At 50.5% G+C, this 25103-nt stretch overlaps 1 protein-coding gene across 1 annotated transcript in view; it reads left to right on the top strand.

The window, feature by feature from the left end:
- Positions 1–1008: 1008 nt before the first annotated feature.
- The window catches only part of LMOD1 (leiomodin 1), a 43217-nt gene continuing 19122 nt past the window's right edge, over positions 1009–25103 (top strand). Inside the window, exon 1 of the mRNA XM_058669010.1 lies at positions 1009–1447. Coding sequence (XP_058524993.1) covers positions 1187–1447 — 261 coding nt within the window. The 5' untranslated portion in view covers positions 1009–1186. The remainder of the gene's footprint in view (positions 1448–25103) is intronic.

Here is a 25103-nt window from a genome sequence, read left to right as displayed (position 1 = left end):
TCTACCCTGATGCATTACACCCGGGCTTCTAGAAGAGATTTTGTGGCAGGAGATCGGATGTCTCTGTGACTGGTGCGGTGCGGCCGTGACGGATGAGCCGCGGAAAGCCCTTCTGTGAACCACGCCAGACCTGTTGCGACAGTGCCTCTCCCATCCTCCCACGAGTCCAGCTCTGGATTCCTACGCAGGAGGCAATCTGCCAGCTCCTCCACAGTGCGCCCTCCTGTAGGAGGTCCGCTTGCAGGTGCCCTGCAGAGCAGGAGGGGAGGAGATCTGAGGCATGGCTGAACCCCCCACCCCAGGCGCTGGGTATTGCATAAAACTGACATCTCGATGAGTGTTTCCTGATCTCCGGAGATACTGCTGGTCTTTGCCACACCCCTCACTGGCCCACAGGGACAAGACATTGTTTTCTCTCACTCCTTCCTTCCCCTGCCATCACTCTCCCAGGGACCAAAGCGGGCTAGAGCTCCGAAGCTGTGTATTCAACTTCCCCCACCTGAAGAGAGTGGTTAGGCGGGGGAGCTACCACTAGGACTCCTCAGGTTGAACTGTCTCTCCTGGGACTACTAATGCCTAGGAGGCCCCAAACACAGTAAGAGTCAAAGGACCACGCACTGGCCACAAGAACATCCAGCCGCTGGGTGAAGTAAAATGAACGCTTGAGCAGGGCATGCCTTAGGCTGGCCACCTCCCACTTCCCCTGGAACTTCGTCTGGGCTTTCCTGGCTCTGGCGGCCGGGTTGCGCTTCTGACAGCCTCTGCATTTTTGTATCTTTTTCTCATTGCGTAGCCCCCTTGTCTTTAAAAGGCTAAACTGCTCCGTACTAAATTTGGTCACGCAGCGCTCCAAGATTCCCTGGAATGTCCTCAAGTTTCAAACAGCTCTGACAGCGAGGCAGGCCCGCCCCCCCGGCGTGGAGATTGGCTCCTCCTCACAGGGCCGGACAATGGTCACATCTGATTGGCTAGGAATAGACCAGCTCGGGTCCACCAGCCCTGGGCTGTGCGTAGAGTGAATGCTTCAGCACCTGAAGGGGTAGTAGGGGCAGTGAGCAGCAGTCCTTGACCAGCTGGGGGTTTGCTCCAGGCCCACTTGGTTCATCCCAAACTGTTCACCTCTCTCCTTTCCCAGCCCACTAGCACCCATTGCCGCAGGCAAGAGCTGCAGACCATTGTTGCCAAGATGTCTAAGGTAGCCAAGTATCGCCGGCAGGTGAGTGAAGACCCCGACATTGACAGCCTGCTGTCCACGCTGTCCCCCGAGGAAATGGAAGAGCTGGAGAAGGAGCTGGACGTGGTCGACCCCGACGGGAGCATTCCTGTGGGGCTGCGGCAGAGAGATCTGACGGACAAACCATCCACCGGCACCTACAACCGGGAAGCCATGCTCAACTTCTGTGAAAAGGAGACCAAGAAACTCATTCAGAGGGAGATGTCCATGGACGTGAGTGAGCACAAGCTGGGAAGGGGGGTGCAGGGAGGAGGGGAGAAAGACCTTGACTCTGAGGCCCAGGGTGCTTTTCCCCTTAGCACATCAGGTCTGGTTGGCAAAGGAGCAACTGCCCTGGAACTGCCTGCTGGTCCCTCACCAGGCAGCCTGACCCGCTTCCCTCCAATGGCTGTTTCATCAGCAGAGCTGGCTGAGGTGTAGGCTCAAAGGCCCCGAAGACCATTCGGGTCGCTTGTGGGGTGGGGGTGGCGAGGTGGGCTGCAAGCAGGCCCTGCCAAGTGGGCTTGGTCCTTGTCCCTCCACACCTTGTCTTTCACTTTGTGGCTGCCCTGTCCTGTTGTAAGGAGGGGCAAAGGGCTAGGACAATGCCACATTTCACTGCATGTTGGTTGCGGTGATGGCCAGATGGGTTCCCTTGAGCCAGGCTCTGTGCGCTGAGTCCCGTGCAATTTCCCCAACAGCCTCAGTTTTAGTCCCAGCAAAGGAGGGGGCTGTGGCTGCTATGGTTTGCTGGCATCTTTGGAGGAGGAGCTTGCTGAGGGATCAGCCCTGGAATGATCAGGCTGGAATGAAGCCTTTGGCAGACAGGCCCTTTGCTGGGGGGCGGGGATCCTCTCACCAGGAAGAGGAGGGGAGGGACCCAGGGGCACTCTCAGCATCCGCCCAGCCCAGTGTGTAGTTCAGCGCAGCGCGCTTTCTGTCCTCCTGGGCAGCATAAACCACCTGCAGCTTCCACCCTTGCTTTCCCTGGACCCATGAGACAAGCCTTCAACTGGGGGTGACTTTTCAGGCTGCCTTTGTCAAGGGGGAAGAGCGTGTCGCAGCTAACAAAAACTTTTCTATGAGTTCTCTTCTACACTCATCCCATCTCACACTTCATCTATCACTTGTAAATTCTTGCAATATCAAGTTCAGTCTTGACTCTTCCTTGATTTGACCACCGTGGAAACTGAGGCACTGTCAGCATGTGCATCCCCAGTGATATGAGAGCCAGAACATTGGCAGCTGGAACTCTTGTTGCACCTGGCCAGGTGCCTCAAGTTGATGGGGAGGAGGTGGACAGAGCCCTGACGTGGAGTGTAGGGTGGGAGAGGAGAGAGGACAGAAGCCAAGGAGTGGAGGAGCCACGACTCTGACTCTGTCCCTGCTGCCCTCCTGGACCCGTGTTTAAGGCTTTGCCAAACACTGGTAAGGGAAGCCAAGAGTGTCAGGAATTTATTATCCTGCAGGCAAGATGGTTGCCTTGGAGGCAGCTGCAATAACGATGGATAAATACTAAGACATTTAAGGAAGAAAATGATGGGACTTAGCGTGAGGGCTGGTGCCTCGGGAAAGCCAACCAGATGATATGGACAGAGACAATGTGTGGCACTGGCACCTCCATCCACCTGCTCTCAGGCACAAACCCTGCCGTCTGGAGTATGGCCCTCAGTTCCCTCACTGCTTGGAGTCCAGGGGTCTCCAGTGCTCTGCAATATACCCCCTCCCACTGCCACCGCCATTGCCAGAGACCAGATGTACAGGAAAATGCCATTATTCATAATGCAGGACATCTGGACTTCAGAGAGTGTGAGGGACCCCACGCTGCTGGCAGCTGTAGTTTATGAGTCTTTTCCTCAACCAGGGAAAACAGAAGGGGGCAGGGAGTGCTCTTCCCCACCCCACATCCTAGCACCTGCATCCTGCCAGGCATGTTTCTGTAGATAGATCCTAAGTACAGAAATGGGTAGGAGTATCATGTGCATGTATGTGGTGTGTGCACACATGAGTGGTCTACATGCAAAAGTGTTGTGTGGGCTAGTGTTCCCTCTGGCACACTGACTTGAAACTTCCTCTACCCAGTCCAAGGGCACTTGCTGGCAGTTGGGGTACATTCTGACTCCAGGTAGCTTCTGGAGCACCACTAACCAGTGTGTGGTAATGAACTTGGATGTAAACATCAGAGAACCCTGGTCCAATGCTGTCTCTCACAAGTTACCCAGCCTGGGCTTTAGCTTCCTCTGTCCTGCAGCAGTCCTAACAGGACCACAGGGTTGAAGCATAAACAGAAGGGACCGCAGGGTGAAGCCCTTCGTGAAGAGCTTAGCCAGTTACAAGCCATAAACGGCAGCTGCAAACGTACAACCCAGGAACTGGGGAAGGGAGCCAGAAGCAAGTCTGGCGCAGCTCCTCCCCCACTCAGCACCCTGTGCTGGCCCTGTTTGCCCATCAGCTCAGCTGGGGAACAGTCCCCAAGCAAAGACCAGGTGTCTGGGGATCGCACCCTTACTCTGCAGGCACAGCAGTGGGCCTGGCAGCAGCGCTCACCAGGGAGGCCTTCCCTACTCAGTGGGAGCTGGAAGGCAGGTGGTCAGAGCAACCACAAGCTGCTCAGTTTTTGGACAATGTGCATTTATGTTAAAAAAGATTTATTTGAAAGCCACGGTTACAAAGAGAGAAGAGACAGAGAGCTCTTACATCTGCTGGCTCACTCCCAGAATGGCTGCAATAGCTAGGGCTGGGCCAGATTGAAGCCAGGAGCTTCTTCTGGGGTTCCCATGTAGATGCAGGGACCCAAGGACTTGGGGCAACTTCTGCTGCTTTCCCAGGTGCATTAGCAGAGGGCTGGATCTGGGCACCCTATGGTATGCTGGCATCATAGGCAGCAGAGTTACCAGCTGTGCCACAGCACAGGCCCATGGAAATGAGCATTTTTGTTCCCATTATACAGATGAGGAAAATTCATCTTAGTGAGGTTGAATGGCTGTCCTAAGGTCACACAGTGGATCAGTGATCTCCTCAACTTTGGGATCTGTGCTCTCTGCCACAGTAGGGTACAGAAAGGCCACTCAAGCCAGTGCTTGTCCTAAGGCATATATGATCCTGTTTAGAGGCATTCAGAAGGTCAGAACGGTATTGCAGAGCTGTGGCCACTTACTCCTATGTCATTACAGAGGCACTGATGGAGGGCTGTGCTTCCTGCCCCTGCGAACAGGGACAGAGCTCTGAAAGCCAGGTGTGGAGGCTGGCAGGTTAAAACACCAGTCAGTACGTGTGTCCCACATCAGAGCACCTTGCTCCAGCTCCCAGCCCCAGCTTTCCTGCTAGTACAGAACCAGGGAAGCGGTAGTGGTGTGACTGGGTCCCTGCCACCCATGTGGGAACCTGGCTCCCAGCTCTGCCTGGGCCCAGCCCTCATCATTGTAGGCATTTGGAGAATAAACCAGTAGATGGGAACAGTCTCTCTCTCTCTCTCCTCAAATAAATAAACAACCAAGTTTGGGTTAGAAAAAGTTAAGTGCTGACTTAATATTGGATTCTGTTCAGGAATTCTTGGACATTCCTTTAAGGTATGATAATGGCATTGCAGATATGCTTTGAAAAGTTTATTTATTTTTTTTTTAAGATTTTTTTTTATTAGTGGAAAGCCGGATATACAGAGAGGAGGAGAGACAGAGAGGAAGATCTTCCATCCGATGTTTCACTCCCCAAGTGAGCCGCAACGGGCCGGTACACGCCAATCTGATGCCGGGACCAGGAACCTCCTCCGGGTCTCCCACGCGGGTGCAGTGTCCCAAAGCTTTGGGCTGTCCTCGACTGCTTTCCCAGGCCACAAGCAGGGAGCTGGACAGGAAGTGGAGCTGCTGGGATTAGAACCGGCGCCCATATGGGATCCCGGGGCTTTCAAGGCGAGGACTTTAGCCGCTAGGCCACGCTGCCGGGCCCGAAAAGTTTATTTTATAGACACAGATATTGAAGTGTTTAAGGGGAAAACTGGTTGAATGAGGGAACTGAATGGGTGGTGTAGAACCAAAGCAAGGCTGGTGGTGAGGGGCAGCTGCTGAAGCTGGGTGACACAGTGTCAATGATTACCGTTCTCTACTATTCTCTATACGCTGGTCTGTTTTTTGAGGGGTTTTCAACCAGTTCACTGAAAATGTGTGTTAGAAAAAACTATGCCTGGGTTTCAAAACATTTTTTTGCACTGAGTTAATTTGTCCTTTGATAGTGTTTTCTTTCTAGACATCTTGAAATACCTTTGTTTATTTGAAATTTGTCATAATTGCTATGCCTTTTTAAAAAAGTAGACAGAGAAGGACCAGTGCGGTGGGCTAAAGTCCTTTCCTTGAATTCACTCGGACCCCATATGGGCACTGGTTCATATCCCGGCAGCTCCCCTTCCCATCCAGCTCCCTGCTTGTGGCCTGGGAAAGCAGTCGAGGACGGCTGAAAGCCTTGGGACCCTGCACCCACGTGGGAGACCTGGAGGAAGTTCCAGGTTCCTGGCTTCAGATCGGCACAGCACCGGCCGTTGTGGCTCACTTGGGGAATGAATCATCGGACGGAAGATCTTCCTCTCTCTCCTTCCTCCTCTCTGTAGATCTGCTTTGTGATAAAAATAAATAAAACTTAAAAAAGAAAAGGCAGACAGAGGGGGCAGATATTTAGCCTAGAGGTCAGTGCTAGTTGGGATACCTATATCTGATGTCAGATACCTGGGTTCAAGTCCCAGCTCCGGCTCCTAACACCAGTGTCCTGCAGGCCTGGCACTAACACTGCAGGCATTTGGAGAGAGAACCAATGAAATGGGATCTCGCCTTCTCTCTCTCTTTGTCTCAGAATAAGTAATAAAAACTAAAAAGGACAGTAATCAGGCATAGGAGGTAGTCCAAGTTTGGGACTTAGCTCTGGCTTTCCCAGGGGGCAGGGCATGTACTTAAAGAACATGTCTTGGCTGTAATGCCAGGGGTGGGAGGGTGGTCTAGTCTGTGACAAGGACCTGGGCCGCTTCTTCCTCCATGGGCCGTCCGTGCTGTTTGCCCCATCCTTCATGAGTGCTTCACTCTCACCCTCCTCTTCCAGGTCAGCTTCTCTTTCTCCTCCCTGTCTCAGGTACCACTTCCTCCAAGCAGTCTTCCCTGCCCTGCAAGCAAGGTTAGGAGCCTGAGTGTTTACCCCCACAGATGCCTCTCTATTCCTGCTTGGCTGTGAGTGTCTGAAAGTGCCTGCTTGCTGGACTCTGTGTGATTCTGGAGAGAGAATGCCCCTGCAGAGCTGTGCGCACAGCTCTTGCCTCCCTCAACCTCCATTAAATGAATGTTAGCTGAGGGTTGGGACGAGGCCAAGATGAGGGCAGACAGAGCCTCTGGCAAGTGTGTGGCCCACAGCTCCATAAGGCTTCTCTGGCTCGTGTTGCAGGAACCAGATCCTAACAGGTCAACTCCTGCATTCTTTCCTTCCCCAGTGAGGAAGAAAGCCTCCAGTCGCACTGCCCCTCACTCCCACCCCTTTCCTTCCTCCTGGTGTTACAGGGGCTGGGGATTAGCACCTGTACCCAGCCAGGGGCCAGGCAGCCGAGCCAGGAGTAGAAGAAGCTCTTTTAGGTTCTCCCTAGGGACTTGAGAAATAAACCCTACACCCCCGTCACCACAGGTCGCTGCCAGCCAGAGCCTCCTGACCTTCCCCTCCTGTTGCCCATATAGCCTCCTCAGTCCCTTGCAGCCTCCTCTCAGCAGTTCTGGTTCACAGCTTGCTGCCCACGGGGGCTCTGCATGGGTGGCAATGCCAGTGCTAAAGGGCTGAGGCCCACAGCACCACCCCTCAGAATGCCCTTTGCAGAGGGCTGGGCCCTGATCAGGAGTGCACTGGGCAGCACGGCGCATCGCTTAAGGGGATTAACCCGAGTGGTACACACCCAAAATAGCCCTGGAGGCTAGGGTGGAGAGGGCACAAGAGGTGATGGGGGCCTGTTGACCTGGGGTGGGGATGGGAGGCAAGAGCTGGCACCCAGAGGGGTAAGGCAGACTTAGTTCCTTCCCTGAAGTTCAAAAGCTTCATCTTCTTCCAGGGTTTGGAAAAGCAGCTATCTGCATCTTACAGCAGCTGCCCAGGGCCCAACAGATGTCTGTTTCACACAAGAGTGTTAGGAGTTCTGTTTTGTGACTTTACAATGTTTTGTTTCAGAATTCTGAGCAAGGAGGCAGTGGTGCCTCCTCCCCTTATGACCCTGACCAGTTGCTGTCCCTCTCCCCTCAGCAGCAGCAGGTCTCAGAGCGCAACTGCGCTGGGAATTCAAGAGTGAGCGAGGACCAAGGAACTGAATGAAGAAGTACAATGGTCCACAGGCAGAGGGGATAGGGATGGGCAGGAGGTGCGGTGTGCCCCATCAACTGATGACCAGCTGCTGCCAGTGCTGAGGAAATGCCAGGGCTCTGAGGCTTCACAATTCCCAGGCAGGGGCAGGCAGGAGAGTACAGAGCCCTTATCCAGCTTGTCTGCCTTCCCTCAGCCCCTCTCTGGGCTCCAAGAGAGCTTGGAGGACAAAGGCAACACACTCACAGTTGACCCAGTAGTCTATGTGCATGGACATGCACACAATCACAGACTACATTACATGCACAAATATATACAATGCATACTCCACATGCTTCTACACACAATGCATGATCTACATGCTTGTGTACACACAGCACAGTTTATATGCATAATGCATGATGTACATGCATGCATACACACACACACACACACACACACTCATACATGCGAGTTGCAGCACCAAGCGTGGGTGCAGGAGAAGAGAGGTGAGAAGAGAAATTGATATTTGTGTCCTGATCCTTTGTTCTTGGGCCTTGGGCCCTTCTTATTTCTTAGAGCACAGTAGCCAGTGCCAGCAGAGAGAGAGATCTTCAGTGAGAGAGCAGTCCCCTTTCCAGAGCAGGGAGGAAGGTAGCAAGTCCCAGCATGTTTGGAATCAAATGGGCCAGGGTTTGAACTCTGCTTCTGCCGCCTACTGCTCAAGGAATCAAGTGGTTACCTAAGGAACAGTAACTTAGGGGAGTGTTTCCTGGTGCCAGAGCCATTACCAGTGCACGCTTACTAAGGCAGCTTTTTGGGACTGTTACTCTACCTGTCCAATGGGGATGATAGCATCAACCTGGCTGGGTTCTGACGAGGCCGACACAGGACAGGTGTTGGGGGCACATCAGGAGAGGGAACACCTCACTCTGGAGTCTTCACAGGGACAGGGGTGCCAATTCAACATTTTTCTTTCTCACATGAACTTTAGAAAAACATTGTTGGTGGAAGTGAAGGAAAGACAGGGAGGGAGAGGGAGAAGGGACAAAAAAAAGCAAGGAGTTGGCTTTGGGAGGAAGGTATTTAATGACCCTTTGCCTGGCATAGTTGCCTGATTGGTTGCTTTGAGCCTGTGCCTAATTTATTGAACCCTGGACCCAGGGCCCTTCCTGAGATGGCTGCTGCCTTGGAAAAAGAGCCAGTGTAAGGTGCTCAGGGGGGAGCTTCTTGATGGACGAGGCCAGGTTCTCTGCTCCTGAAGGAGCATGGAAATGCTTGGGGAGGACCTGGCTCCTGGCCATCTCAGGGATCCAGAGCAGGAAAGACAGGCAGGGCCACCCAATGCTGTGAGCAAGCAGCTGGGACAACAAGGGGCTCACCCTCCTGCCCTCATCTGGGCTCTTTCCATGTGCCACTCCTTGTGTCAGACCTCATTTCCAGATTCAGTGGCAACGCCCATTGGACCCTCACCTGCACCTTCCCCCAGGACCTGCAGGTGCAACCTGCTACCACTGAAGGGCAGAGCCTTCTGCTGAGGCTCCAGGTACAGAACATATTTTGAGTCCAGAGTTAAGAGTTTCCTCCAGAGGCCTTCTAGTGCCAGATTCCAGTCCTGCTGTGCAAATTGCTGGTGGTTGGACCTGAACATGTGACTCTACATCTCTGAGCCCTAGTGTCCCTGTCTATTAACTGGACATCCCAGCGTTCCATCACAGGAAATCTGCAGGCAAAATGAGCTACACGAAGCCCCATGAAGAGTGCTGTCCAGGAGACCTAGGCTGAGGCTCGCCCTACACAGCCCTGTTCTCTTCAACTCTCTTTAAAAAAAAAAAGGATTTATTTATTCTTATTGGAAAAGCAGATCAGATTTATGGAGAGAAGGAGAGACAGAAAAATTTTCCATCTTCTGGTTTACTCCCTAGTGACTAGAGCTGAGCCAATCTGAAGCCATGAGCCAATCCAGGTGCAGGGTCCCAAGGCTTTGGGCCATCCTCTACTGCTTTCCTAGGCCACAAGCAGGGAGCTGGGTGTGAAGTGGATGCTTGCAAGGTGAGGATTTAGCCATTGAGCCATTGTGCCAAGCCTTCTCTTCATCTCCTTTATATGAAAGATCCATGGTTCATGTCATATGCTTGTAAGGAAGAGAACTCCATTAAGTGGTGAACTCCCAAACTATTTTATGAATCCCTATGGTTTTAGGTATTTTGTGAATGCTGGGCTAGTACAGCGAACGAGGCAGATGAATGTGTGCTAATGGGTGTGGCTGACATGACACATACATGGTAGACAGGAGAAGAGCACCATTTAAGGGAGAACTCTGTGACCTACCACATGGGTGAGGGGCCACTTCTGACAGGGTGGTCAGCTTCTCACGCCAAAGGAGTGACATGTGAACAGGGCCCAGGCCAAGGGGCCAGGCCTGGGCAGGGCTGGAGATAGAGCTCTCTAGCTGGAGGGAAGAACAGGCACAATGACACTGGTGAGGATGTGGTGGAGGGAGTTGGCCAGAGCCAGGCCAGCCCACAGGGAGCAGAGGGGGCTGGTGCTGGCTGGTAGAGGGCCACTGACAGGGCTCACCTCCTACAGTCCCTTCTGGGAGAAAAGTCAGTGTGGACTTCGTTTGTCTTTTAAGATTTATTTATTTGTATTGGAAAGGCAGATATATAGAGAGGAGAGACAGAAAGAAACATCTTCTGTTTGCTGATTCACTCCCCAAGTAGCCACAATGGCCAGAGTCTAGCCGATCCGAAGCTAGGAGCCTCTTCCAGGTCTCCCACATGGGTACAGGGGTCTCAAAGCTTTGAGCCATGCTCCACTGCTTTCCCAGACCACAAACAGGGAACTGGAGGGAAGCAGGGCTGCCGGGATATGAACCGGCACCCATATGGGATTCTGGTGTACACAAGGCAAGACTCCAGTTACTAGACTACTGTGCTATGCCCTCACTGTGGACTCTTAAGCAAGGGAGAAATGGGGGTGAGGCATGAGGAGAGGGAGATCAAGGTCACCCACATACATGCTCAAGGGTGGTTCCAAGAGAAGGGCTAAGACACAGGGGTCCTCTCGGGGGAAGCACAGACAGGGCCGGCAGATGCCTTGCCGGGGCAGTCAGGGTGACCCATCGTGCCTGGGCTGCTGAGTGACTGCGATGGCCTCTGTTGATATGGGACACTGCAGGGAAGAAGTGGTTGTGGAAGTCATGATCATGGTTGCTGTGCTTGCCAAGCCCTCAGGAAGAAATGTGGGGTGGCAGGGGGAGCTGAAAGTCCAGGACCAGTAGGGAAGCGGGCCAGAGAACAAACTGGGGGACCAGCAGAGCACAGCTGATCCTTACAGCCGTGCACCTGAATGAGATCATTTAGAAAGGAATCAGGTAGAGAAGAGCAAAGAGCCAAGGGCTGAGCCCTGTATTATATCCACAGGGAGGCACTGGGAGAGGAGAAGGAGCCAGTGAAGGGCCCAAGTGATGGGCAGAAGCTGAGTCATTTTGCAAAGTCAAGTGGAAAAAGGGTCCCAGGAAGAATGAGTCCTCCACTGTGTCTGATCTTGCTTGGAGGTTTGATAAGATGGGGCAGGCAGTCAGCCCCAGTGTAGGGTAAGATAGAAGCTGTGGGACCATGACTCATTTTTATCATAAACAAGAATGAACCTGAGAGAAAAGTGAGAATAGGAGAGAGAGTAGACAAGTCTCTCTCTTTAAGTCTTTTTAGAGTTTTGTTCCAATGGGAAGCAGGATGGAACCCAGAAATCAGAGCAGAGCGATGTTACTGCGTGTTCTGCGCTCATGGGAACAGTTCAGCAGATAGCCAGAAGGACCTCAGGACAGGAGGCATGAGGGCAGGGTGGGAGGGGCTAGGCCACACCCACTCAGCTTCAGGCAGGTGCCTCCAGCATCGGCAGGGACAGCCACGTCTAGCTGGGGTGCATTCTGCGTGGTGAGGGCACGAAGGGGTTGGCTTCTCGTGTGTTGACTGGTGCAGCGTGTGGCTCAAAAAGACAGCCCAGGCAGTCCCATGCAGGCTGAATGGGAGGGGAGAGAAACTCAGGAAGCTGTGACAGGAAGCCTCAGGTCACAGCAAAATGTCCCATGTCCCGGGGTGAGAGGAGAGAAAAAATGCAAACACTCTGGGCATGAAATCTGGCATGTGAACAGTCAGCCGCCGGCAGCCAACTGCCAGAGCTGCGTGAAAATCTGGTAGATTTGCACCCGCGGTGCATTGATCTTCTGTCCGCAAGGCCGCCTGTGCCCAAGGAGAAGCAAGGAGCACATGGGCCCTTCCCTGGAACCCAGCTCACAGTCGATGGGGTGCAGGCCAAGCCAGGGGCACCTGGAGCTGATTCTCACCTTGGTTGTTTACCAGCTCCTTGGCTCAGATAAGCTTTTAATACCTAGAAGCCTTACTTTCTTTTATTTGTACTTTATAGTGTTTTACTATATAGTATTTGTATTGCATTTGTATTCAGCAAAGCTGGGTTTCAATACTTTAGAAATAGTCCTTTATTTAATGTGAATACATATTTATATTTATTTGAAAGACAAAGTGACAAAGAGAGTGAGAGAGATCTTCCATCCCCAGGAACACTCTCCAAATGGCCACAACAGCCAAAACACAGTAGTCCAAAACTCCATCTTGGTCTCCCACACGAATGCCAGGGGGCCAAGTACCTGAGCCATTTTCTGCTGCTTTCTGAGGCACATTAGCAGGAAGCTGGACCAGAAACAGAACAGCTGGGCCCAGCATGATGGCCTAGTGGCCAAATTCTCACCTTGCATCTACTGGGATCCCATATGGGTGCTGACTCATGTTCCAGCTACTCCATTTCCCATCCAGCTCCCTGATTGTGACCTGAAAAACCAGTAGAGGATGGCCCAAAGCCTTGGGACTCTGAACCTGTGTCGCAGACCTGGAAGAAGCTCCTGGCTTCAGATTGCCTCAGCTCCAGCTAATGGCTTCTTAGGGAGTGAACCAGGGACAGAAGGTCTTTCTTTCTCTCTGTCTCTCCTTCTCTCTGTAAATCTGCCTTTCCAATAAAAATAAACAAATCTTAAGAAAAAAAAAAAAAGAAAGAAAGAGAGAGAGAGAGAGAGAAAGCAAGCAACTGGGCTGGCATAGTAAGTTAAGCCTCTACCTGCAGTGCCAGCATCCCATATGGACATCAGTTCTAGTCCTGGCTGCTTCATTTCTGATCCAGCTCTCTGTTAATGTGCCTGGGAAGGCAGCAGAAGGTGGCCCAAATGATTGGGGCCCTGCACTCACATGGGAGACCTGGAAGAAGCTCCCAGCTCCTAGCTTCAGACTGGCCCAGCTCTGGCTGTTACAACCATTTGGGAAGTGAACCAGTGTATGAAAGACCTCTCTCTCTGTGTCTTTTTCTTCTCGCTCTGTAAATCTGTCTTTCAAGTAAACAACAAATAAATCATTGAGAGAGAGTGCAACTGACTTGAGCCAGTGTTCAGTATAAGATGCTAGTGGCATAAGCAGCAGCTTAACCCAGTGTACCACAGCACCAAGCCCTCTATTCCATGTGGTCTTTCCCCCCTGGATCTCCCACATGGGTGCAGGGTCCCAAGGCTTTGGGCCGTCCTTGACTGCTTTCCCAGGCCACAGTCAAGGAGCTGGATGGGAAGTAGAGCATCCAGGATATGAACTGGCACTCATATGGGATCCCAGCGCATGCAAAACAAGGACTTTAGCCACTTTAGGCTACAATGCTGGGCCCTCTAATCCATATTTTAAGGAAATACAAACTACATGCAGATCTATGCACGAGATATAGGTGAAGAGGTTTTGTGATTTATCCCAAAAGGGGTGGGAAATGGAACATCTGCCAGTCCTACAGTGCCCATCCAGCCGTGCTGCCTTTTCAAAGCCCACCCCCCCATGCTGACTTCCAATGCATGGGTGAATCTTGCTTGATTTTAAATCATACAGACCCAAACACATTGTGTTCTTCTGCATCTCACTCGTGAGATTCAACCACATTCTTGTTTTTAGCATTTCCTAACCCCTCATGGCTGCGGCATTCCGTCATACAAATAGACCACCATTTATTCATCCAGCTCACTGTGAGTGGATGTTGGGCCAATTCCCATCTGGAGCTGTTACAAACAATGCTCTTAGGAACATTTTTGCCTTTTTTTTTCTTTTTGTGCTTATGACTTCAGTCTGTTGAGTATGTGCCTTGGAGTGGAACTGTTGAATCACAGAAAATGCATAATGAGCTTGAATTAATTTTTCCATCAGTAAATAGGGATGAGTCCCTGTAATCGGAAGAATCTATGCAAATCAGATATGAAAGTATGTAGAGTCTAACATGGTGCCAGCAGGCTTCATTCTCCTTTTGAAGTGAGCACCCTGTGAGAGCATGATGGGTGTAGTTGTCTTCTTTGGACATGTTCTGCCTGATGTCCCCGTCTTGCTCAAAGATGTGGACACTTCCCCCAAGCTCAGGTCGGAATTCTGTACTCCACAAATTCCTCACATCTCACAAAGACAAGACTGCAGGGCAGCTGCCCCATACCAGAATCTTCTCATCCTTACTGGCTTCCATGGCGTCCTACTTCTCTTCCACCCAGTTCAGACCCCTGCAGACTTCACTTAGCTTCCTCTATTTCTTACATCATAACTTGCTCATTCTCAACACTCTCGTTCTTATGCTCGATGCCCCTTGATCCTTCATCACCCGGAAGCAACCTATGTGGCCCTGACCATTTGGCATGTGCATCTCACAGTCTCCTGGCTGAATCAGCAGAAAACAGCCCAACCAGCTGTGAATGAAAATCCTTTAGTTCCAGGCAGACCCCCAGGGGTGCCCAGAACCCCCTCCTTGTACTTTTGATTGCCCTGTGAGCTCATTCCAAAGCTAGCCTTTCTCTATAAACCTGTTTGTCCCCCGTCTCTCTTTCCACTCTCAACAGATGACCTAGCCTCGTATTTCACTGAGAAACTTGAAGCCAGCAGGTGACAACGCCCTCAAATTCCTCTTCTGTTGCCGGAAAACGTATCCCTAGCACCTCCACATTTTCGTCCTGTCCCCTCATCTCAGGGACAAAAGATCCCCCTGGTCTGTCCCAGGCTTGTCCCCTCCCGTGCCATGGGCTCCACTTCTTCCTGCCTCCCCAGGGACTGTTGCTCTGCCAAGCCTCCTGCCCTTGCTCATTTTCAGCATCCCTCTTCATTGGCTCTTTCTCTCCACTTCTCACCTTCTCGCCTTTCCTTAGTAGCCAAGCTGCACGAAACAGTATCTACACTCCCCTTCACCTTGCATGGCACTATCCTCAGCCTGGATGAGGTCTCCAGAGACTGCCCCGTGCCTTTCTCCAAGGCTGTAGTGCTGCCTGTACTCTACTTCTTCACTTGGTGGCACTTGGCCACATTGTCCTTCTCACACCTCTCCTGCCTCCCTTGGGGCCGAGGCACTTGCCTGGGTTTCCTTTCTCTCCCCAGCTGTCCCCTCCTGATTACCTCTGACAGCAGCTTTTCACCTCAAACCCAGAGAAGATTGTCCCCCAGGCACTGCCCTGCCCCTTCGTGGCTAACTGCATCCAACCCCAATACCACCTGTAGGCTCTATCTTTATCTCTGGCCTAGATCTCTATTTTGAGTTCTAGATCATTCAGTTGCCTCTCAAACTCTTCCAGTGTCTCAAATTCAACTAGTCTAAAAATAAATTAATCATTGTCACCCCACTGCACCCCAAACCGGCCTGTCCATCTGTGTGCCACACTTTGATAAGCAGGAGAACTGCCTCTCCCGATGCTCAGCTCATCACTGTGCAGCTCTCCCGCTCTAACCCCTCTCCCAGCGTGTCAGATGTTCTCAGTGACAGAAAACCTGTGAAACTGCCTCTAGGATTGCTCCCGGCCCTTCCCCTCCTCCCTGCTCCACTTCTGTTAATTCCAACCCTATCACTTATCAACCAGAGGAATGTTATGACCTCCTCTGTGACCTCCCTGCCACCCTTCTCACACCATCACAATCCTCCTCCCAGCCCCCCTCCCCACACACACAACTGCCAGAGTCTTATAAAGCAGGATCATAATCCTGGCACTCCTACAGAGAGCCTTCCATTGCTCAACTGAGTTTCCACAATCAAATTGACCCTCCTTAGCATGCCTCACACGGCCCTTGGTGGTCCTACACCTCCCTGTTTCTCTGACTGACCTTTACCCTTTGCTACAGTTATCCTTGACCCTTGGTTCAGCAGCATGGCAAGCTTTGTCATGCTTCCTCTGTATCTTGAAATGTTCCATCACCTCTTGCCGAGTTGCCAGGCCCAGCTCACCCTCCCTCCTCTTGCTAGGCTCAGCTCAGTTGCACCTGCCCTAGAAAGCCACGCTCACCTCTCCACATCCTGATCATCGCCTCTGTGCCCAGGTCACGCCTCCCATACCTGTGACATATGGTTCCTGACCTTGTCTGTTTCTATACTTTCCTAAACTTCTTGAGGAAAGAAGCCACAGCCTGGCTCTTTTCCAGCCCCATGTCCCTAGGGCCTGGTTCTGTGAATGCCAGTAGATATGAATAAACAAATAAGGAATAATTTAGAATCCCCATTATTACCATACTTGACTCAGTGGATGCTCCTCTGAGTCTGGTTTTGTGTCCAAATCTTCAAATCAAGGGAGATTGTCAGAAAGCCTTTCCCTCCCCCAGTTTCTATAAACCACCAACTAAATCAGTCCAAAACGTATACTCTGGGGTCTGGATTGTTCGGAAATAGCTCTGTTTCCCTTTCAGTTTGATCTCATCCCTCTTTTCCTCTCCTGCTACTCTTGCTCTTTTGCCTGCTCTGTGAAGATCTAAGATCCAAGGACACATTTTCAGCCTGGCCCCAGGGTCACAGGTAGACCCTACAGAAAATAGTAATTGGCTTTAGATGCAACCTACAAAGGCCTTCCACTTCCAACATGTAGATTCTTCCCCTGGATGTCTGGGGAAGCCTCTAGATCCAAACGTGACGCAACACGAGGAGAGAACTTGTTCTCAGAGTGTCTGGGAAGACTGCCTTCCCCAGGGGCCTCTTAGAAGCCACTGCCAGAGGTTTACCTAGATTACCTAGAAATGTCCGAGTAAATAAGGATTCTCCAAAGTAGACATGCCAGCTACATTGATTCTGGTGCAAACATCTTTTGAAATCCATGCATATAAAAGGTCTTCCCTAAACTCATGACAAATGCATATTACGGGAAAACAAGAATCATTTTTCTAATTCCAAGAGTCTCCAGTTGAGTCATCTTGTCTACCCCTCTTGCGATGCCCTGTACTACTCTGAAAAACATAACTTACATTCTGAGACACCAGAGACTCCCCTGACAGTGACCCTGCCGTACAGCACATGCAGGTGTGCCAACAGATAAGATGCTCTTAGCTTGGGAGGCCTGCAGTTTTATGTCCAGTCCTTGTGTCCTTGCTTCAAAGGCAGGAGGAAGGGTGCTCAGAGCATAGAAGAGTTTTTTCTAAATTTGTTTTCCTCAAAAAAATTTATAAGAAGACTCATAGACAAAATATAAGATACTGGGAAAGGAGAGAAATATCCAATAACTCATCAATTTTTAAAGATTTATGGGCCCGGCGGCGTGGCCTAGCGGCTAAAGTCCTCTCCTTGAATGCCCCGGGATCCCATATGGGCGCCGGCTCTAATCCCAGCAGCTCCACTTCCCATCCAGCTCCCTGCTTGTGGCCTGGGAAAGCAGCTGAGGACGGCCCAAAGCTTTGGGACCCTGCACCCGCATGGGAGACCAGGAAGAGGTTCCTGGTTCCCGGCTTTGGATTGGGGTGCACCGGCCTGTTGCGGCTCACTTGGGGAGTGAAACATTGGATGGAAGATCTTCCTCTCTGTCTCTGTATATCTGGCTTTCCAATAATAATAAAAAAATCTTAAAAAAAAAAAAAGATTTAAAAAAATTTTTTTTGGAAGGCAGAGTTTCAGAGAGAGAGGAAGGAAGAGACAGAGAAAAATCTTCTGTTATCTCATTCACTCCCCAAGCAGCTGCAACAGCTGGGATTAGGTCAGATAGAAACCAGAAGTTAGGAGCCCTATTCGGATCTCACATGTGGATGCAGAGGCCCAACCACTTGAGCCATCTTCTACCACCCTGCTACTTCTATGGGTCAGTAGCAGGGAGCTGGATCAGAAGTGGATCAGCCAGGACTCAGACCATTGCCCATATGGGATGCCAGCGCTATAGATGACAGCTTAACCTCCTGTGCCACAGTGCCAGCCACTAATTCTTTTTCTTAAAATGGAAGCTATTAGCTGTTGTCAAATGTTTTGAGTGCTTACTTTTTTTAAAAAAAGATTTATTTATTTTTATTGGAAAAGCAGATTTACAGAGAGAAAAATTTTCCATCCACTGGTTCACTACCCAAGTAGCTGCATTGGCTGGATCTGAGCTGATTCAAAGCCAGGAACCAGGAGCCTCTTCTGAATCTCCCATGTGGTGCAGGGTCCCAAGGACTTGGCCCATCCTCCATTGCTTTTCCAAGCCACAAGCAGAGAGTTGGATGGGAAGTGGAGTAGTCAGGACATGAACCAGCACCAATATGGGATTCTAGCACTGGCAGATGAAGGATTAGCCAGTTGAGCTAATTGTAGTTTTCAGTCATTGAGACCATTTTCTGCACACATACATTGGCATGTATTTTGTTTCTTGTTTTTTTTTTTTTTTTTTTTTTGCATCTCTAATGTTTTCCTGTGTCATTTAAACTTCTCCCCGAACGTTGTTTTCTGTGGATGTCATCCTAGTGCATCCTATGGCTTTGTTGAACCTTTTGCCTATATTTGGGCACTTCCATGGTTCCCAGTAAATGTACTTTCCAGGCCCCAAACAGATCCCCAGAGCTGTAGCCTGGGCTCCTTTCCGTGGCCTTGGTGCCTGCGCCCAGAGAGGGAGCTGGCCAAATGAGATGATAAATAGAACCGCGGACACACTGTGCCTGCTGCCAAGCACCGCGGCCAAAGCACAGAAAACACTCCCAGGGCCCTGGAAGCAGAGCGCCTGCTTAGGCAGCTCACAGGACAGACGCCCTGCACCCGGGGGGGATGGGAGGCCACACATGCTATTTTTTAGAGGATCAGATTCCTGATGTTGGACTCTGTGCCCAGCATAGCGCACCCCCTCCTCCCAGGGGACTTGTTGGTTTGTGTGTCTGTGCATCTTCATCCTGGGAAGAAGGAACTGCCTTACGTATAGAGGGAATCCAGATGCTGGGAGGAGTTCAGCTCCAGGAAGGATGTCCACAGAGAAGGTCAACTAGACTCTGCCCAATCCACCTGCCCCATCACCAAATCCACAGCACACCAGGTCTGCAGGCAAAGGGATTCTCCCCATCTGCCCATCCAGGAGGATCAGGGAAAAACCACCACCACCCAGAAGCCCACAGACCAGCATTCAGCATACAGCAGAGTCCCAGCTCCCCAAGCCATGCTGTTGGCAGAGCCCAGTGCCCTACAGTTCTGTCCTCTTTAGGTCTCCACATACATGTGTCAGGTGAACCTCCCACCAGCCCTGTAGGGAGACAGGGCCAACAGGCTTCAATCTCTTTGACAGATTAAAAAGTTAAGGCTTCCTGGGACCACCCAGCTGGCTGGGTGGTGGAGGAAGGTCCCGAACTGCCAGAATGCTCATTGTAAGCAACTGTGGGCTACCTAATGGAGAAAGCATGTCCCTGCAGCCCTGCTTTGGGCCTTGGCTCAGCAAGGAAACCATATGTCCATTCAGCATCTATGACACCTCCAATGTGCCCAGTTTCTGGAGGACAGACACCCTGTCCTGGCAGCTGTCTGGGTTGGCTGCTGTGGTACTACTGTGCTGCTCTCTGGAAACCTGCGAGCTAAACTGGCATGGCATCTGAGGGGGACTGTGGTTGGGAAGCAAGTTCTGACCATTCTGCAGGGACTCCTTTCCCCCGGAGCAAAATCCTTGTGCTGCCTTCCTCCACCGCCCTACCCCTGCTCTCCTCCTCCTTTCTCTCTTCCTTGGAGTCTAGCTGTGGACAAGGACATGAGCCAATCACTCAAACCCTTTTCTATGTAGAGTTTCATATTGCTCATCACAGACAGAAATAAACAGAGGGAAATAAACTGGCTCCTGTGGGATGGGACAGTCATCCCAGATCTGTCCTGTCCCCTGGGGTGAGAGCATTTGCCACGTGACTAATGAGCACTTGAAACATGGCCAAAACACAGGGTTTCAGAGGTTTAGCAGGAAATAGAGGCTGTAGAAGGTCTCATCAATGTTTTTTTTAAAATAAGATTTATTTTTTAAAAATAAGATTTATTTATTTGAAAAGCAAAGAGAGAGGAGGGACATAAAGGGGAAAGAGAGCTCTCTTCCATCTGCTGGTTGACTTCCTAAATGTCCAACACAGCCAGAGCTGAACCAAATCAAAGTCAGGAGCCAGGAACTCCATCCTGGTATCCCACGTGGGCCTTATGATTTGTTGTTTCCCAGACACATCAGCAGGAAGCTTCATAGGAAGCACAACAACTAGGACTCTAACTGGAGTTTCAATAAGGGGTGCTGCCACTGTGCGTAGCTTAAGCCACTGCACCACAATGTTGATCCCATCAATGGTTTTGAAAAGTGTGTGCATGATGTTGTACAACCAACAGCAGTAACTAATTCCAGAATATTTTCATTCTCATCAAATTATACCAAGGACTCCTCAGTATACACCCATTTCCTCTCCCACAATCCTGGGCAGCTACTTACCTACTTTCTGTGTCCATGGGTTTGCCTACAGTTCATGGAAATAGAACTAGGCTCTGTGGTCTTTCTTCTTGGGCTTCTTTTGCTTACTGTTTCTTCAAAGTTCACCCATGTTGGAGCATGTATCAGAACTTTATTCTTCTTCATGGTTGAATGTTAGTCCTTCTTGTGGATGTCCTACACATTGTCTATGCATCAGTCAACTTAGATTATTGTCTAAGTTTTTGTGTAGATATGTACTTGTAATGCTTCTTCATTTCTTAGTTGACATAAAAATTGTTCATATTTACAGGGTATTGTGTTGTTTTAGTATATGTACACATTGTGTCATGTTCAAATCTAAGTAAACACTTGTAGACATACACTTTTGTTCTTGGTTTTGTTGGAAATACAAGAGCACTTCAAACGGTGGGAAAAAAAAGGGAGTTAAAAGTAAGTTTATTATGGTGCAAAAAAAATAGAAACCTTTTTCATAATACTCCTTTTTCATAGTCTTTTTGAAGACTTTAGATATAGGGACACAGAATTGCTGGTTCAGAATGCAGCTTTATGCCTAACCTTTTTTTTTTTTTAAAGATTTATTTTATTTTTATTTCAAAGTCAGATATACTGAGAGGAGGAGAGACAGAGAGGAAGTGGAGCTGCCGGGATCAGAACCAGCGGCCATATGGGATCAAAGCGAGCACCCTAGCCACTAGGCCACGCTGCCAAGCCCAGGCCTAACCTTTTAAATTGAGAAATGACTTACTTTTAAAATGTTATTTATTTATTTGTTTCTTTGAGAAAGAGGGAAAGAGCTTTCATCGGCTGATTCAACAGATGGAGTAAGCAAACTTGATACTGGCATTTTGGCACATGAGCTAAGCTTCTGTCTGCAACATCAGCATTCTAAATTAGAGCGATGGTTGCTCCACTTTTTTTTTTTTAAGATTTATTTATTTTTATTACAAAGTCAGATATACAGAGAGGAGGAGAGACAGAGAGGAAGATCCTCTGTCCGATGATTTACTCCCCAAGTGAGCGCAACGGGCCGGTGCTGCGCCAATCTGATGCCAGGAACCAGGAACCTCTTCCAGATCTCCCACGCGGGTGCAGTGTCCCAAAGCATTGGGTCGTCCTCGACTGCTTTCCCAGGCCACAAGAAGGGAGCTGGATGGGAAGTGGAGCTGCCGGGATTAGAACTGGTGCCCATATGGGATCCCGGGGCATTCAAGGTGAGAACTTTAGCCGCTAGGCCACGCCGCCGGGCCCTGCTCCACTTCTGATCCAGTTCCCTGCTGATGCAGCTGGGAAAGCATTGGAAGAAACCCAAGTGCTTGGATGTCTGCCACTCATGTGGAAGACCTAGATGGGGTTCCAGGCTCCTGGCTTCAGCCAGCCCTAGCTATCTGGGGAATAACCAGCAAATGAAAGATCTCTCTCCATCTCTTCCGTTTTCCCTATCACTCCATTTTCAAATTAATAAAATGAATCTGTGTGTGTGTGTGTGTGTGTGTGTGTGTGTGAGAGAGAGAGAGAGAGAGAGAGAGAAAGGAGAGAATAGAGAGAGAGAGAGTTCATTTTCTGGGTCATTGTCTAAATGCCCACAGTGGTCAGAGCTGGGCTAAAGCCAGAGTTAGGGCTAAAGCCAGGAGTCAGTAACACAATCCAGGTCTCCTCCGGGGATGTCATGAGCTCAGTGACTTGGGCCATCACCATCACTACCCAAAATCTGCATTAGCCAGAAGTGGAGCCATGAGCCATTGCTGGGACTCAAACCCAGGTTCTCTGATGTGGGAGGCAGGTGTCTTCTGGCTAGAACACGTACCTCCTCCCCATGCTTATCTTTTCCAGGAATTGTCAGATTATTTCCCAAGGTTCCCAAGGCACCTTTTCTAGTCTGACCAGCAATGTATAAAGATCCCTCTTTCTCCACATCCTTGTCAGTACTCACTGTGGTCTGTGCCTTTTCCTACAGACCCCTAGCAGGTTGGAAGTGTATGGCATGTGGTTCTGCTGGTCTCTAAGGAGATGGCTTTTATCTTGTTACATAATGTGATGGTTTCCTTGCTTTTCTTCCTTAAGTCTCTTCCCTCCTCCTGAATAGGCAACTCCTGGGCCCAGCATGGTGGCCTAGTGGCTAAAGTCCTCGCCTTGAACGCCCCAGGATCCCATATGGGCGCCGGTTCTAATCCTGGCAGCTCCATTTCCCATCCGGCTCCCTGTTTGTGGCCAGTCAAGGATGACCCAAAGCTTTGGGACCCTGTACCCACATGGGAGACCTGGTGGAGGTTCCTGGCTCCTGGCTTTGGATCGGCGCAGCACTGGCCTTTGTGGTCATTTGCGGAGTGAATCATCGGATGGAAGATCTTCCTCTCTGTCTCTCCTCCTCTCTGTATACCTGACTTTGTAATAAAAATAAATAAATCTTAAAAAAGAAAAGAATAGGCAACTCCTAAATCTCCCTGCAGAACCCAGATCTGATCTCTTACTGTGTCTCACATCCTTACTTTAAAAAAAAAAAAAAAAAGACTGAAAGAGTTACACAGAGAGAGAGATCTTGCATCTTCTGGCTCACTCCCCAGATGGCTGCAGCAGCCAGCATTGGGCCAGGCCAAAACCAGAGGCTTCATCTACCTCTCCCGTAAACACTTGGACTATGTTCCACTGCATTCCCAGGCACACCAGCAGGCAGCTGGATTGGAAGTGGAACAGCCAAGACTCAAACCAACCCCACCTGCCATGCCGCACCCGTCTCCTCACATCCTCATGAATGCCACATTGTTAGGCATTCAGGCTTTGTCAAGGCCAAAATAATACCCCATCTCAACTACAGCGCTACTGTGCTTACAATCAATTCTCTGTTCACCTGGTGAGGTAAACTGGAAATCTGGGTACCATCCTCTGCCCCTTTCTGTCAGTCACCACTTGGCTGGGTCTTGCTGACTGCACCACAGGTGTCTATTAAACACATCTCCTTCCCTCCGCGCCCATCACTCAGCCTTCACCCTGGATTCATCATTTCTTGCTTGGGGTTCTTGCTGTGGCCTCCTCCTGGTCTCTTTCCCTCTTGTTCCTCCCAGACTCAACTCGATCTTCCAAGCAGCTATCAGAGCCAGCTCTCTAAACCACATATCTGATGGCCACTTCCCTGGTTAAAAATTGACTTGCTTCCCCACTGCCCATTGTCACAACCTGGCTGCAGGGTGCAGTTCTGGCCTCATCTCCCACCGCCCCCTTCTCTGCCTTGGATGAGTTACCAAGAACTTCTCTACCCTGGGCATGCCTGGCTCCAGTCAATCAGATGCTTTTAAAAGCCTGTTTGGGGCCTGGCAGCGTGGCCTAGCAGCTAAAGTCCTCACCTTGAAAGCCCCGGGATCCCATATGGGCGCCGGTTCTAATCCCGGCAGCTCCACTTTCCATCCAGCTCCCTGCTTGTGGCCTGGGAAAGCAGTCGAGGACGGCCCAATGCATTGGGACCCTGCACCCGCGTGGGAGATCTGGAAGAGGTTCCTGGTTCCTGGCATCAGATTGGCGCAGCACCGGCCCGTTGCGCTCACTTGGGGAGTAAATCATCGGATGGAAGATCTTCCTCTCTGTCTCTCCTCCTCTCTGTACATCTGGCTTTCCAATAATAAAAAAAAAAAATATTTAAAAAAAAAAAAGCCTGTTTGGTTGTCTCTGCTGAGAAGCTCATTTCCTGTCTCCTGCACCCTAGTGCAGGACCCTCTAATGTTTTAATCCAGGTCTGAGTGTTCCCTGGGGTCTGCCCTGAGTTGAGGCCAGTCTGCATCCTTCCTTGCAGCCTCTCTGCTCCCTGTTTTTTGACTTCCTTCTCTCCTGCTCCATGGAATGACCAGATCTGCCTCCCCATGGTCCTCAAACTTAGAGACTCAGCTTAGCACTCAGCTATGCCCTGATTCTCCCTGACTCCCACAATGACTCTCAAAAGAGCAGACCTGGCCTCTCTCAGCCGGCCGGAGACAACCCCATCTTATGGCTCACGACAAAAGTGAGTCTCTTATGAGCTCAGATGCTACAGGAGAGCTGCATTTGGGAGTTGTAAGGGCCCTGCAGCATGAAAGGAAGAACTTTCCAGGACAACTCACAGGGCCTGGGAAATGAGGATTCGAGGTGCATTGTTTGACTGGGGCGGAGCACCCGGAGGAAGTGGTGAGGGAAAGTCATGTGGAGGTCAACGCACTCACCTCCTTCTCCAGCCCCTGGACCCCAAGAGACTTCATGCTGCCACTGCAGAAGCCCCTCTCTATAACAGAGTACCAGGACAGAGGGTGGACTGCAAGGTGGAGCATGTGGGTGTGATGGGTGGCTCCCTGGAGGATTCTCACAGGGCACCAGGGGCTCTGTCAGGGCTGTACCCTGTGCAGAGTAAAGAAGGAGGGCTCTCACAGGGCACCAGGGGCTCTGTCAGGGCTATGCCCTGTTCAGGGAACACAGAAGCCCAGGAAACACATCCAGCAGACTTGCAGAGTGTCTGAAAAATTTCTAAGTTTATTATTAGTATTTTTAAAATATATTTGAAAGGCAAACTAGCATAGAAAGAAGGAGAGGCAGAAAGAGAGAATCCTCCATCTGCCTTTTCACTCCCCAAATGGCCACAACCAGCTGAAGCCAGGAGCCAGGAGCTTATTGCAAGTCTCCCACATCAGTGCAGGGGCCCAAGAATTTGGGGCCATCCTCCACAATCCTCCCAGACACATGAGCAGGGAGCTGGATTGGAAGTGGAGCAACCGGGACTCAAACTGGCCCCCGTATGCCAGTGTTGCAGATGGAGTCCTAACCTATTATGCCATAATGCCAGCTCCAGTGTCAGAGGACACTGAACCCTTAAATAGCAGAACCAGGATCCAGAAGGTTTTGGTCAGACTGGAATGATAGTGC

Source organism: Ochotona princeps, chromosome 10, assembly GCF_030435755.1.
Source record: "Ochotona princeps isolate mOchPri1 chromosome 10, mOchPri1.hap1, whole genome shotgun sequence".
Lineage (NCBI taxonomy): Eukaryota > Metazoa > Chordata > Mammalia > Lagomorpha > Ochotonidae > Ochotona > Ochotona princeps.
Note: the sequence above shows the minus strand (reverse complement) of the source record. Positions and strands in the feature narration are given on the sequence as shown.